This window comes from Bombina bombina, chromosome 2, assembly GCF_027579735.1.
Source record: "Bombina bombina isolate aBomBom1 chromosome 2, aBomBom1.pri, whole genome shotgun sequence".
In the NCBI taxonomy this organism is placed as follows: domain Eukaryota; kingdom Metazoa; phylum Chordata; class Amphibia; order Anura; family Bombinatoridae; genus Bombina; species Bombina bombina.
In genome coordinates, this window is record NC_069500.1 from 1,417,252,197 (window position 1) to 1,417,266,995 (window position 14,799).

General features: G+C 46.6%; 1 protein-coding gene across 1 annotated transcript in view; it reads left to right on the forward strand.

Annotated features, from left to right (window-relative positions):
• The window catches only part of LOC128650429 (disintegrin and metalloproteinase domain-containing protein 33), a 371,794-nt gene that overhangs the window by 276,190 nt on the left and 80,805 nt on the right, over nucleotides 1-14,799 (forward strand). Inside the window, exons 9-10 of the mRNA XM_053704369.1 lie at nucleotides 10,350-10,516; nucleotides 10,955-11,039. Of these exons, the coding sequence (XP_053560344.1) occupies nucleotides 10,350-10,516; nucleotides 10,955-11,039 (252 nt within the window). The remainder of the gene's footprint in view (nucleotides 1-10,349; nucleotides 10,517-10,954; nucleotides 11,040-14,799) is intronic.

The window sequence follows — 14,799 nt, forward strand, 5'->3', positions numbered from 1 at the left end:
CAGTGTGTCAGAGAGGGGTTACTGATACAGTGTGACAGAGAGGGGTTACTGATACTGTGTGACAGAGAGGGGTTACTGATACTGTGTGACAGAGAGGGGTTACTGATACAGCGTGACAGAGAGGGGTTACTGATACAGTGTGACAGAGAGGGGTTACTGATACTGTGTGACAGAGAGGGGTTACTGATACTGTGTGACAGAGAGGGGTTACTGATACAGCGTGACAGAGAGGGGTTACTGATACTGTGTGTCAGAGAGGGGTTACTGATACAGTGTGTCAGAGAGGGGTTACTGATACAGTGTGTCAGAGAGGGGTTACTGATACAGTGTGTCAGAGAGGGGTTACAGATACAGTGTGACAGAGAGGGGTTACAGATACAGTGTGACAGAGAGGGGTTACTGATACAGTGTGATAGAGAGGGGTTACAGATACAGTGTGACAGAGAGGGGTTACAGATACAGTGTGACAGAGAGGGGTTACTGATACAGTGTGTCAGAGAGGGGTTACTGATACTGTGTGTCAGAGAGGGGTTACAGATACAGTGTGACAGAGAGGGGTTACTGATACAGTGTGTCAGAGAGGGGTTACTGATACAGTGTGACAGAGAGGGGTTACTGATACAGTGTGACAGAGAGGGGTTACTGATACAGTGTGTCAGAGAGGGATTACTGATACAGTGTGTCAGAGAGGGGTTACTGATACAGTGTGTCAGAGAGGGGTTACTGATACAGTGTGACAGAGAGGGGTTACAGATACAGTGTGACAGAGAGGGGTTACAGATACAGTGTGACAGAGAGGGGTTACTGATACAGTGTGACAGAGAGGGGTTACAGATACAGTGTGACAGAGAGGGGTTACAGATACAGTGTGACAGAGAGGGGTTACTGATACAGTGTGTCAGAGAGGGGTTACTGATACTGTGTGTCAGAGAGGGGTTACTGATACAGTGTGACAGAGAGGGGTTACAGATACAGTGTGACAGAGAGGGGTTACTGATACAGTGTGACAGAGAGGGGTTACAGATACAGTGTGACAGAGAGGGGTTACTGATACAGTGTGTCAGAGAGGGGTTACTGATACAGTGTGACAGAGAGGGGTTACTGATACAGTGTGACAGAGAGGGGTTACAGATACAGTGTGACAGAGAGGGGTTACTGATACAGTGTGTCAGAGAGGGGTTACAGATACAGCGTGACAGAGAGGGGTTACTGATACTGTGTGTCAGAGAGGGGTTACTGATACAGTGTGACAGAGAGGGGTTACAGATACAGTGTGACAGAGAGGGGTTACAGATACAGTGTGACAGAGAGGGGTTACTGATACAGTGTGACAGAGAGGGGTTACTGATACAGTGTGACAGAGAGGGGTTACAAATACAGTGTGACAGAGAGGGGTTACTGATACAGTGTGACAGAGAGGGGTTACTGATACAGTGTGACAGAGAGGGGTTACAGATACAGTGTGACAGAGAGGGGTTACAGATACAGTGTGACAGAGAGGGGTTACTGATACAGTGTGACAGAGAGGGGTTACAGATACAGTGTGACAGAGAGGGGTTACTGATACAGTGTGTCAGAGAGGGGTTACTGATACAGTGTGACAGATAGGGGTTACTGATACAGTGTGACAGAGAGGGGTTACTGATACTGTGTGTCAGAGAGGGGTTACTGATACTGTGTGACAGAGAGGGGTTACTGATACTGTGTGACAGAGAGGGGTTACTGATACAGTGTGACAGAGAGGGGTTACTGATACAGTGTGACAGAGAGGGGTTACAGATACAGTGTGACAGAGAGGGGTTACTGATACAGTGTGACAGAGAGGGGTTACAGATACAGTGTGACAGAGAGGGGTTACAGATACAGTGTGACAGAGAGGGGTTACTGATACAGTGTGACAGAGAGGGGTTACAGATACAGTGTGACAGAGAGGGGTTACTGATACAGTGTGTCAGAGAGGGTTTACTGATACAGTGTGTCAGAGAGGGGTTACTGATACAGTGTGACAGAGAGGGGTTACAGATACAGTGTGACAGAGAGGGGTTACAGATACAGTGTGACAGAGAGGGGTTACTGATACAGTGTGACAGAGAGGGGTTACTGATACAGTGTGACAGAGAGGGGTTACAGATACAGTGTGACAGAGAGGGGTTACTGATACAGTGTGACAGAGAGGGGTTACTGATACAGTGTGACAGAGAGGGGTTACAGATACAGTGTGACAGAGAGGGGTTACTGATACAGTGTGACAGAGAGGGGTTACTGATACAGTGTGACAGAGAGGGGTTACTGATACAGTGTGACAGAGAGGGGTTACAGATACAGTGTGACAGAGAGGGGTTACTGATACAGTGTGACAGAGAGGGGTTACTGATACAGTGTGACAGAGAGGGGTTACTGATACAGTGTGACAGAGAGGGGTTACTGATACAGTGTGACAGAGAGGTGTTACAGATACAGTGTGACAGAGAGGGGTTACTGATACAGTGTGTCAGAGAGGGGTTACTGATACAGTGTGACAGAGAGGGGTTACAGATATAGTGTGACAGAGAGGGGTTACTGATACAATGTGACAGAGAGGGGTTACTGATACTGTGTGTCAGAGAGGGGTTACTGATACAGTGTGACAGAGAGGGGTTACTGATACAGTGTGACAGAGAGGTGTTACAGATACAGCGTGACAGAGAGGGGTTACTGATACTGTGTGTCAGAGAGGGGTTACTGATACAGCGTGACAGAGAGGGGTTACTGATACAGTGTGACAGAGAGGGGTTACAGATACAGTGTGACAGAGAGGGGTTACTGATACAGTGTGACAGAGAGGGGTTACTGATACAGTGTGACAGAGAGGGGTTACTGATACAGTGTGTCAGAGAGGGGTTACTGATACAGTGTGTCAGAGAGGGGTTACAGATACAGTGTGACAGAGAGGGGTTACAGATACAGTGTGACAGAGAGGGGTTACTGATACAGTGTGACAGAGAGGGGTTACAGATACAGTGTGACAGAGAGGGGTTACAGATACAGTGTGACAGAGAGGGGTTACTGATACAGTGTGTCAGAGAGGGGTTACTGATACAGTGTGACAGAGAGGGGTTACTGATACAGTGTGACAGAGAGGGGTTACTGATACAGTGTGACAGAGAGGGTTTACTGATACAGTGTGTCAGAGAGGGGTTACAGATACAGTGTGACAGAGAGGGGTTACTGATACAGTGTGACAGAGAGGGGTTACAGATACAGTGTGACAGAGAGGGGTTACTGATACAGTGTGTCAGAGAGGGGTTACTGATACAGTGTGACAGAGAGGGGTTACAGATATAGTGTGACAGAGAGGGGTTACAGATACAGTGTGACAGAGAGGGGTTACAGATACAGTGTGTCAGAGAGGGGTTACTGATACAGTGTGACAGAGAGGGGTTACAGATATAGTGTGACAGAGAGGGGTTACAGATACAGTGTGACAGAGAGGGGTTATTGATACAGTGTGACAGAGAGGGGTTACTGATACAGTGTGTCAGAGAGGGGTTACAGATACAGTGTGACAGAGAGGGGTTACTGATACAGTGTGACAGAGAGGGGTTACTGATACAGTGTGACAGAGAGGGGTTACTGATACAGTGTGACAGAGAGGTGTTACAGATACAGTGTGACAGAGAGGGGTTACTGATACAGTGTGTCAGAGAGGGGTTACTGATACAGTGTGAAAGAGAGGGGTTACTGATACAGTGTGACAGAGAGGTGTTACAGATACAGCGTGACAGAGAGGGGTTACTGATACTGTGTGTCAGAGAGGGGTTACTGATACAGCGTGTCAGAGAGGGGTTACTAATACAGTGTGTCAGAGAGGGGTTACTGATACAGTGTGACAGAGAGGGGTTACAGATACAGTGTGACAGAGAGGGGTTACTGATACAGTGTGACAGAGAGGGGTTACAGATACAGTGTGACAGAGAGGGGTTACAGATACAGTGTGACAGAGAGGGGTTACTGATACAGTGTGTCAGAGAGGGGTTACTGATACAGTGTGACAGAGAGGGGTTACTGATATAGTGTGACAGAGAGGGGTTACTGATACAGTGTGACAGAGAGGGTTTACTGATACAGTGTGTCAGAGAGGGGTTACAGATACAGTGTGACAGAGAGGGGTTACTGATACAGTGTGACAGAGAGGGGTTACAGATACAGTGTGACAGAGAGGGGTTACTGATACAGTGTGTCAGAGAGGGGTTACTGATACAGTGTGACAGAGAGGGGTTACAGATATAGTGTGACAGAGAGGGGTTACTGATACAGTGTGTCAGAGAGGGGTTACTGATACAGTGTGTCAGAGAGGGGTTACTGATACAGTGTGACAGAGAGGGGTTACAGATACAGTGTGACAGAGAGGGGTTACTGATACAGTGTGACAGAGAGGGGTTACAGATACAGTGTGACAGAGAGGGGTTACAGATACAGTGTGACAGAGAGGGGTTACTGATACAGTGTGTCAGAGAGGGGTTACTGATACAGTGTGACAGAGAGGGGTTACTGATACAGTGTGACAGAGAGGGGTTACTGATACAGTGTGACAGAGAGGGTTTACTGATACAGTGTGTCAGAGAGGGGTTACAGATACAGTGTGACAGAGAGGGGTTACTGATACAGTGTGACAGAGAGGGGTTACAGATACAGTGTGACAGAGAGGGGTTACTGATACAGTGTGTCAGAGAGGGGTTACTGATACAGTGTGACAGAGAGGGGTTACAGATATAGTGTGACAGAGAGGGGTTACTGATACAGTGTGTCAGAGAGGGGTTACAGATACAGTGTGACAGAGAGGGGTTACTGATACAGTGTGACAGAGAGGTGTTACAGATACAGTGTGACAGAGAGGGGTTACTGATACAGTGTGTCAGAGAGGGGTTACTGATACAGTGTGTCAGAGAGGGGTTACTGATACTGTGTGTCAGAGAGGGGTTACTGATACTGTGTGTCAGAGAGGGGTTACTGATACTGCGTGACAGAGAGGGGTTACTGATACAGCGTGACAGAGAGGGGTTACTGATACTGTGTGTCAGAGAGGGGTTACTGATACAGTGTGTCAGAGAGGGGTTACTGATACAGTGTGTCAGAGAGGGGTTACTGATACAGTGTGTCAGAGAGGGGTTACTGATACAGTGTGTCAGAGAGGGGTTACTGATACTGTGTGTCAGAGAGGGGTTACTGATATAGTGTGACAGAGAGGGGTTACAGATACAGTGTGACAGAGAGGGGTTACTGATACAGTGTGTCAGAGAGGGGTTACAGATACAGTGTGACAGAGAGGGGTTACTGATACAGCGTGACAGAGAGGGGTTACAGATACAGTGTGACAGAGAGGGGTTACAGATACAGTGTGACAGAGAGGGGTTACTGATACAGTGTGACAGAGAGGGGTTACTGATACAGTGTGACAGAGAGGGGTTACAGATACAGTGTGACAGAGAGGGGTTACTGATACAGTGTGACAGAGAGGGGTTACTGATACAGTGTGACAGAGAGGGGTTACTGATACAGTGTGTCAGAGAGGGGTTACTGATACTGTGTGTCAGAGAGGGGTTACTAATACAGTGTGTCAGAGAGGGGTTACTGATACAGTGTGACAGAGAGGGGTTACAGATACAGTGTGACAGAGAGGGGTTACTGATACAGTGTGTCAGAGAGGGGTTACTGATACAGTGTGTCAGATTGGGGTTACTGATACTGTGTGTCAGAGAGGGGTTACTGATACAGTGTGACAGAGAGGGGTTACTGATACAGTGTGTCAGAGAGGGGTTACTAATACTGTGTGTCAGAGAGGGGTTACTGATACAGTGTGACAGAGAGGGGTTACTGATACAGTGTGACAGAGAGGGGTTACTGATACAGTGTGACAGAGAGGGTTTACTGATACAGTGTGTCAGAGAGGGGTTACAGATACAGTGTGACAGAGAGGGGTTACTGATACAGTGTGACAGAGAGGGGTTACAGATACAGTGTGACAGAGAGGGGTTACTGATACAGTGTGTCAGAGAGGGGTTACTGATACAGTGTGACAGAGAGGGGTTACTGATACAGTGTGACAGAGAGGGGTTACTGATACTGTGTGTCAGAGAGGGGTTACAGATACAGTGTGACAGAGAGGGGTTACAGATACAGTGTGACAGAGAGGGGTTACTGATACAGTGTGACAGAGAGGGGTTACAGATACAGTGTGACAGAGAGGGGTTACTGATACTGTGTGTCAGAGAGGGGTTACTGATACAGCGTGACAGAGAGGGGTTACTGATACTGTGTGTCAGAGAGGGGTTACTGATACAGTGTGTCAGAGAGGGGTTACTGATACTGTGTGTCAGAGAGGGGTTATTGATACTGTGTGTCAGAGAGGGGTTACTGATTCTGTGTGTCAGAGAGGGGTTACTGATACAGTGTATCAGAGAGGGGTTACTGATACAGTGTGTCAGAGAGGGGTTACTGATACAGCGTGACAGAGAGGGGTTACTGATACTGTGTGTCAGAGAGGGGTTACTGATACAGTGTGTCAGAGAGGGGTTACTGATACAGTGTGTCAGAGAGGGGTTACTGATACAGCGTGACAGAGAGGGGTTACTGATACTGTGTGACAGAGAGGGGTTACTGATACAGCGTGTCAGAGAGGGGTTACTGATACAGTGTGTCAGAGAGGGGTTACTGATACAGTGTGTCAGAGAGGGGTTACTGATACAGTGTGTCAGAGAGGGGTTACTGATACTGTGTGTCAGAGAGGGGTTACTGATACAGCGTGACAGAGAGGGGTTACTGATACAGTGTGACAGAGAGGGGTTACTGATACAGTGTGACAGAGAGGTGTTACAGATACAGTGTGACAGAGAGGGGTTACTGATACAGTGTGTCAGAGAGGGGTTACTGATACAGTGTGACAGAGAGGGGTTACTGATACAGTGTGACAGAGAGGTGTTACAGATACAGCGTGACAGAGAGGGGTTACTGATACTGTGTGTCAGAGAGGGGTTACTGATACAGCGTGTCAGAGAGGGGTTACTGATACAGTGTGTCAGAGAGGGGTTACTGATACAGTGTGACAGAGAGGGGTTACAGATACAGTGTGACAGAGAGGGGTTACAGATACAGTGTGACAGAGAGGGGTTACAGATACAGTGTGACAGAGAGGGGTTACAGATACAGTGTGACAGAGAGGGGTTACTGATACAGTGTGTCAGAGAGGGGTTACTGATACAGTGTGACAGAGAGGGGTTACTGATACAGTGTGACAGAGAGGGGTTACTGATACAGTGTGACAGAGAGGGTTTACTGATACAGTGTGTCAGAGAGGGGTTACAGATACAGTGTGACAGAGAGGGGTTACTGATACAGTGTGACAGAGAGGGGTTACAGATACAGTGTGACAGAGAGGGGTTACTGATACAGTGTGTCAGAGAGGGGTTACTGATACAGTGTGACAGAGAGGGGTTACAGATATAGTGTGACAGAGAGGGGTTACTGATACAGTGTGTCAGAGAGGGGTTACAGATACAGTGTGACAGAGAGGGGTTACTGATACAGTGTGACAGAGAGGTGTTACAGATACAGTGTGACAGAGAGGGGTTACTGATACAGTGTGTCAGAGAGGGGTTACTGATACTGTGTGTCAGAGAGGGGTTACTGATACAGCGTGACAGAGAGGGGTTACTGATACAGCGTGACAGAGAGGGGTTACTGATACTGTGTGTCAGAGAGGGGTTACTGATACAGTGTGTCAGAGAGGGGTTACTGATACAGTGTGTCAGAGAGGGGTTACTGATATAGTGTGACAGAGAGGGGTTACAGATACAGTGTGACAGAGAGGGGTTACTGATACAGTGTGTCAGAGAGGGGTTACAGATACAGTGTGACAGAGAGGGGTTACTGATACAGCGTGACAGAGAGGGGTTACAGATACAGCGTGACAGAGAGGGGTTACAGATACAGTGTGACAGAGAGGGGTTACTGATACAGTGTGACAGAGAGGGGTTACTGATACAGTGTGACAGAGAGGGGTTACAGATACAGTGTGACAGAGAGGGGTTACTGATACAGTGTGACAGAGAGGGGTTACTGATACAGTGTGACAGAGAGGGGTTACTGATACAGTGTGTCAGAGAGGGGTTACTGATACTGTGTGTCAGAGAGGGGTTACTAATACAGTGTGTCAGAGAGGGGTTACTGATACAGTGTGACAGAGAGGGGTTACAGATACAGTGTGACAGAGAGGGGTTACTGATACAGTGTGTCAGAGAGGGGTTACTGATACAGTGTGTCAGATTGGGGTTACTGATACTGTGTGTCAGAGAGGGGTTACTGATACAGTGTGACAGAGAGGGGTTACTGATACAGTGTGTCAGAGAGGGGTTACTGATACTGTGTGTCAGAGAGGGGTTACTGATACAGTGTGACAGAGAGGGGTTACTGATACAGTGTGACAGAGAGGGGTTACTGATACAGTGTGACAGAGAGGGTTTACTGATACAGTGTGTCAGAGAGGGGTTACAGATACAGTGTGACAGAGAGGGGTTACTGATACAGTGTGACAGAGAGGGGTTACAGATACAGTGTGACAGAGAGGGGTTACTGATACAGTGTGTCAGAGAGGGGTTACTGATACAGTGTGACAGAGAGGGGTTACTGATACAGTGTGACAGAGAGGGGTTACTGATACTGTGTGTCAGAGAGGGGTTACAGATACAGTGTGACAGAGAGGGGTTACAGATACAGTGTGACAGAGAGGGGTTACTGATACAGTGTGACAGAGAGGGGTTACAGATACAGTGTGACAGAGAGGGGTTACTGATACTGTGTGTCAGAGAGGGGTTACTGATACAGCGTGACAGAGAGGGGTTACTGATACTGTGTGTCAGAGAGGGGTTACTGATACAGTGTGTCAGAGAGGGGTTACTGATACTGTGTGTCAGAGAGGGGTTATTGATACTGTTTGTCTGAGAGGGGTTACTGATTCTGTGTGTCAGAGAGGGGTTACTGATACAGTGTATCAGAGAGGGGTTACTGATACAGTGTGTCAGAGAGGGGTTACTGATACAGCGTGACAGAGAGGGGTTACTGATACTGTGTGTCAGAGAGGGGTTACTGATACAGTGTGTCAGAGAGGGGTTACTGATACAGTGTGTCAGAGAGGGGTTACTGATACAGCGTGACAGAGAGGGGTTACTGATACTGTGTGACAGAGAGGGGTTACTGATACAGCGTGTCAGAGAGGGGTTACTGATACAGTGTGTCAGAGAGGGGTTACTGATACAGTGTGTCAGAGAGGGGTTACTGATACAGTGTGTCAGAGAGGGGTTACTGATACTGTGTGTCAGAGAGGGGTTACTGATACAGCGTGACAGAGAGGGGTTACTGATACTGTGTGTCAGAGAGGGGTTACTGATACAGTGTGTCAGAGAGGGGTTACTGATACAGTGTGTCAGAGAGGGGTTACTGATACTGTGTGTCAGAGAGGGGTTACTGTTACAGTGTGACAGAGAGGGGTTACTGATACAGTGTGTCAGAGAGGGGTTACTGATACAGTGTGTCAGAGAGGGGTTACTGATACAGTGTGTCAGAGAGGGGTTACTGATACAGTGTGTCAGAGAGGGGTTACTGATACAGTGTGTCAGAGAGGGGTTACTGATACAGTGTGTCAGAGAGGGGTTACTGATACAGTGTTTCAGAGAGGGGTTACTGATACAGTGTGTCAGAGAGGGGTTACTGATACTGTGTGTCAGAGAGGGGTTACTGATACAGTGTGACAGAGAGGGGTTACTGATACAGTGTGTCAGAGAGGGGTTACTGATACAGTGTGTCAGAAAGAGGTTACTGATACAGTGTGACAGAGAGGGGTTACAGATACAGTGTGACAGAGAGGGGTTACAGATACAGTGTGACAGAGAGGGGTTACAAATACAGTGTGACAGAGAGGGGTTACAGATACAGTGTGACAGAGAGGGGTTACAGATACAGTGTGACAGAGAGGGGTTACAAATACAGTGTGACAGAGAGGGGTTACAGATACAGTGTGACAGAGAGGGGTTACTGATACAGTGTGACAGAGAGGGGTTACAGATACAGTGTGACAGAGAGGGGTTACTGATACAGTGTGACAGAGAGGGGTTACAGATACAGTGTGACAGAGAGGGGTTACAGATACAGTGTGACAGAGAGGGGTTACTGATACAGTGTGACAGAGAGGGGTTACTGATACAGTGTGACAGAGAGGGGTTACAGATACAGTGTATCAGAGAGGGGTTTCTGATACTGTGTCTCTCATGCAGATGCAGAAGTATTTATGGATGATTTTTCTCCTTTATTTTACACAGTTCTACTTGCCAATGAACATTAAGGTTGCTCTGATTGGCCTGGAGGTCTGGACAGACAGAGATCATTCTGAAGTGACATACGATGCCAACAGAAGTCTCTACTCTTTCCTGGAGTGGCAGCAGAAGCAGAGGTCTAGGAAAAAGCATGACAATGCCCAGCTTGTCACGTGAGTGCTCCTGTCCCACTGATTCATTAAAGGGGCAGTAAAATCAAAAGTAAACTTTCAGGGGTCAGAAAGAGATTTCCAATTTAAACTTTAAGATGTACTTCTGTTATCTAATTTGCTTCATTCTCTTGGTATTATTTATTGAAAAACATATCTAGGTAGGCTCAGGATCAGCACTGAACAGCTGGGAGCTTGCAGCTGATTGGCGGCTGCAAAATATATACCTCTTGACATTGGCTCACCTGATGTGCTCATCTACCTCTCAGTAGTGCATTGCTTGTCCTTCAACAAAGGATACCAAAAGAATGAAGCACATTTGATATTAGAAGTAATTTGGAAAGTTGTTTAAAATTGTGTGCTCTGTCTGAATCATAAATACAATTTGAATTTAATGTACAGAACCCAGCATACAAATTACTTGTACCTTATTTCTTCTAGGGGGAAGACTTTTAATGGGCCGACCATTGGGATGGCGCCTCTAGAGAGCATGTGCACAGATAAAAACTCTGGTGGAATCAGCATGGTAAGGAACCAACTCTTTTTACTGACAGCTCCCATATTGCTTAGATTACAAGTGAAGCACAAACATATTAGCACTATCAGCACAAGTTAAATCAGTAGTTCTCTTGTTCTTGCAGTCATGTTACAAGCTGAAAGTAAAACGTTTTCTCTCGAGTGAAAGCCTTAGGCGCTAACATATGGAGGTCTAAGGAGCACGCTAACATATGGAGAGTCTAAGGAGCACGCTAACATATGGAGAGTCTAAGGAGCACGCTAACATATGGAGAGTCTAAGGAGCACGCTAACATATGGAGGTCTAAGGAGCACACTAATATATGGAGGTCTAAGGAGCACGTTAACATATGGAGGTCTAAGGAGCACGCTAGCATATGGAGGTCTAAGGAGCACGCTAACATATGGAGGTCTAAGGAGCATGCTAATATATGGAGGTCTAAGGAGCACGTTAACATATGGAGGTCTAAGGAGCACGCTAACATATGGAGAGTCTAAGGAGCACGCTAACATATGGAGAGTCTAAGGAGCACGCTAACATATGGAGAGTCTAAGGAGCACGCTAACATATGGAGAGTCTAAGGAGCACGCTAACATATGGAGAGTCTAAGGAGCACACTAACATATGGAGAGTCTAAGGAGCACGCTAACATATGGAGAGTCTAAGGAGCACGCTAACATATGGAGAGTCTAAGGAGCACGCTAACATATGGAGAGTCTAAGGAGCACGCTAACATATGGAGAGTCTAAGGAGCACGCTAACATATGGAGAGTCTAAGGAGCACACTAACATATGGAGAGTCTAAGGAGCACGCTAACATATGGAGAGTCTAAGGAGCACACTAACATATGGAGGTCTAAGGAGCACGCTAACATATGGAGGGTCTAAGGAGCACGCTAACATATGAAGAGTCTAAGGAGCACGCTAACATATGGAGAGTCTAAGGAGCACGCTAACATATGGAGAGTCTAAGGAGCACGCTAATATATGGAGGTCTAAGGAGCACGTTAACATATGGAGGTCTAAGGAGCATGCTAACATATGGAGGGTCTAAGGAGCATGCTAACATATGGAGGTCTAAGGAGCATGCTAACATATGGAGGTCTAAGGAGCACGCTAGCATATGGAGGTCTAAGGAGCACGCTAACATATGGAGGTCTAAGGAGCACGCTAATACATGGAGGTCTAAGGAGCACGTTAACATATGGAGGTCTAAGGAGCATGCTAACATATGGAGGGTCTAAGGAGCATGCTAACATATGGAGGTCTAAGGAGCATGCTAACATATGGAGGTCTAAGGAGCACGCTAACATATGGAGAATCTAAGGAGCACGCTAACATATAGAGGTCTAAGGAGCATGCTAACATATGGAGGTCTAAGGAGCACGCTAGCATATGGAGGTCTAAGGAGCATGCTAACATATGGAGGTCTAAGGAGCACGCTAACATATGGAGGTCTAAGGAGCAAGCTAACATATGGAGGGTCTAAGGAGCACGCTAACATATGGAGGTCTAAGGAGCATGCTAACATATGGAGGTCTAAGGAGCATGCTAACATATGGAGGGTCTAAGGAGCATGCTAACATATGGAGGTCTAAGGAGCATGCTAACATATGGAGGTCTAAGGAGCACGCTAGCATATGGAGGTCTAAGGAGCACGCTAACATATGGAGGTCTAAGGAGCACGCTAATATATGGAGGTCTAAGGAGCACGTTAACATATGGAGGTCTAAGGAGCATGCTAACATATGGAGGGTCTAAGGAGCATGCTAACATATGGAGGTCTAAGGAGCATGCTAACATATGGAGGTCTAAGGAGCACGCTAACATATGGAGAATCTAAGGAGCACGCTAACATATGGAGGTCTAAGGAGCATGCTAACATATGGAGGTCTAAGGAGCACGCTAGCATATGGAGGTCTAAGGAGCATGCTAACATATGGAGGTCTAAGGAGCACGCTAACATATGGAGGTCTAAGGAGCAAGCTAACATATGGAGGGTCTAAGGAGCACGCTAACATATGGAGGTCTAAGGAGCATGCTAACATATGGAGGTCTAAGGAGCATGCTAACATATGGAGGTCTAAGGAGCACGCTAACATATGGAGGTCTAAGGAGCACGCTAACATATGGAGGTCTAAGGAGCACACTAACATATGGAGGGTCTAAGGAGCACGCTAACATATGGAGGGTCTAAGAAGCAAGCTAACATATGGAGGTCTAAGGAGCACACTAACATATGGAGGGTCTAAGGAGCACGCTAACATATGGAGGTCTAAGGAGCACGCTAACATATGGAGGGTCTAAGGAGCACGCTAACATATGGAGGGTCTAAGGAGCATGCTAACATATGGAGGGTCTAAGGAGCACGCTAACATATGGAGGGTCTAAGGAACACGCTAACATATGGAGGTCTAAGGAGTGCGCTAACATATGGAGAGTCTAAGGAGCACGCTAACATATGGAGAGTTTATGGAGCACGCTAACATATGGAGGTCTAAGGAGCACACTAACATATGGAGGTCTAAGGAGCACACTAACATATGGAGGGTCTAAGGAGCATGCTAACATATGGAGGTCTAAGGAGCACGCTAACATATGGAGGGTCTAAGGAGCACACTAACATATGGAGGTCTAAGGAGCACGCTAACATATGGAGGGTCTAAGGAGCACGCTAACATATGGAGGTCTAAGGAGCGGGCTAACATATGGAGAGTCTAAGGAGCACGCTAACATATGGAGAGTCTAAGGAGCACGTTAACATATGGAGGTCTAAGGAGCATGTTAACATATGGAGGTCTACTAAGGAGCACGCTAACATATGAAGGTCTAAGGAGAACGCTAACATATGGAGGGTCTAAGGAGCATGCTAACATATGGAGGTCTAAGGAGCATGCTAACATATGGAGGGTCTAAGGAGCACGCTAACATATGGAGGTCTAAGGAGCACGCTAACATATGGAGGGTCTAAGGAGCACGCTTACATATTGAGGGTCTAAGGAGCACGCTAACATATGAAGGTCTAAGGAGCACGCTAACATATGGAGGTCTAAGGAGCACGCTAACATATGGAGGGTCTAAGGAGCACGCTAACATATGGAGGGTCTAAGGAGCACACTAAAATATGAAGGTCTAAGGAGCACGCTAACATATGGAGGTCTAAGGAGCGGGCTAACATATGGAGGTCTAAGGAGCACGCTAACATATGGAGGGTCCAAGGAGCACGCTAACATATGGAGGTCTAAGGAGCACGCTAACATACATGTGTGTGTATGTCAGAAATCTTTTGCAAACATATTTACATGTCCCTAAATTCCTTTTTTGTTCTAAACATTGTTGTCTTTCATATCTCTGTGTTTATTTATACCACTATATGTATATAGTGTCAATTTATTATTATTCTGAGCAGGAATAATTGCGAATATAACATGTAATCAGGGTATCATATGTATTTATTTGCAATCAATGGATATTTTAAGAGCTGGGCCAGTTTTCTCTCTGCACCTGTGTAACCCCTCCTGATTGCAGTCTAGTTTTAAACACCACCCCTACACAGGTGTTATAAAATGGGCTGGCATATTACATGACATTTCTTAATGAAAATGAAATTCAAGAGAAGGAAGAATACTGAAAATAGCATGACAGTAAAGAGCTGATTTTAATTTCTGCTGTATCAGATTCATGACAGTTTAATGTTAGATTATACATATCCCAATCAAAAGTGGTGCAAAACTTCACTAGTTTGTGGATTGTTTATGTTGTTTATAAG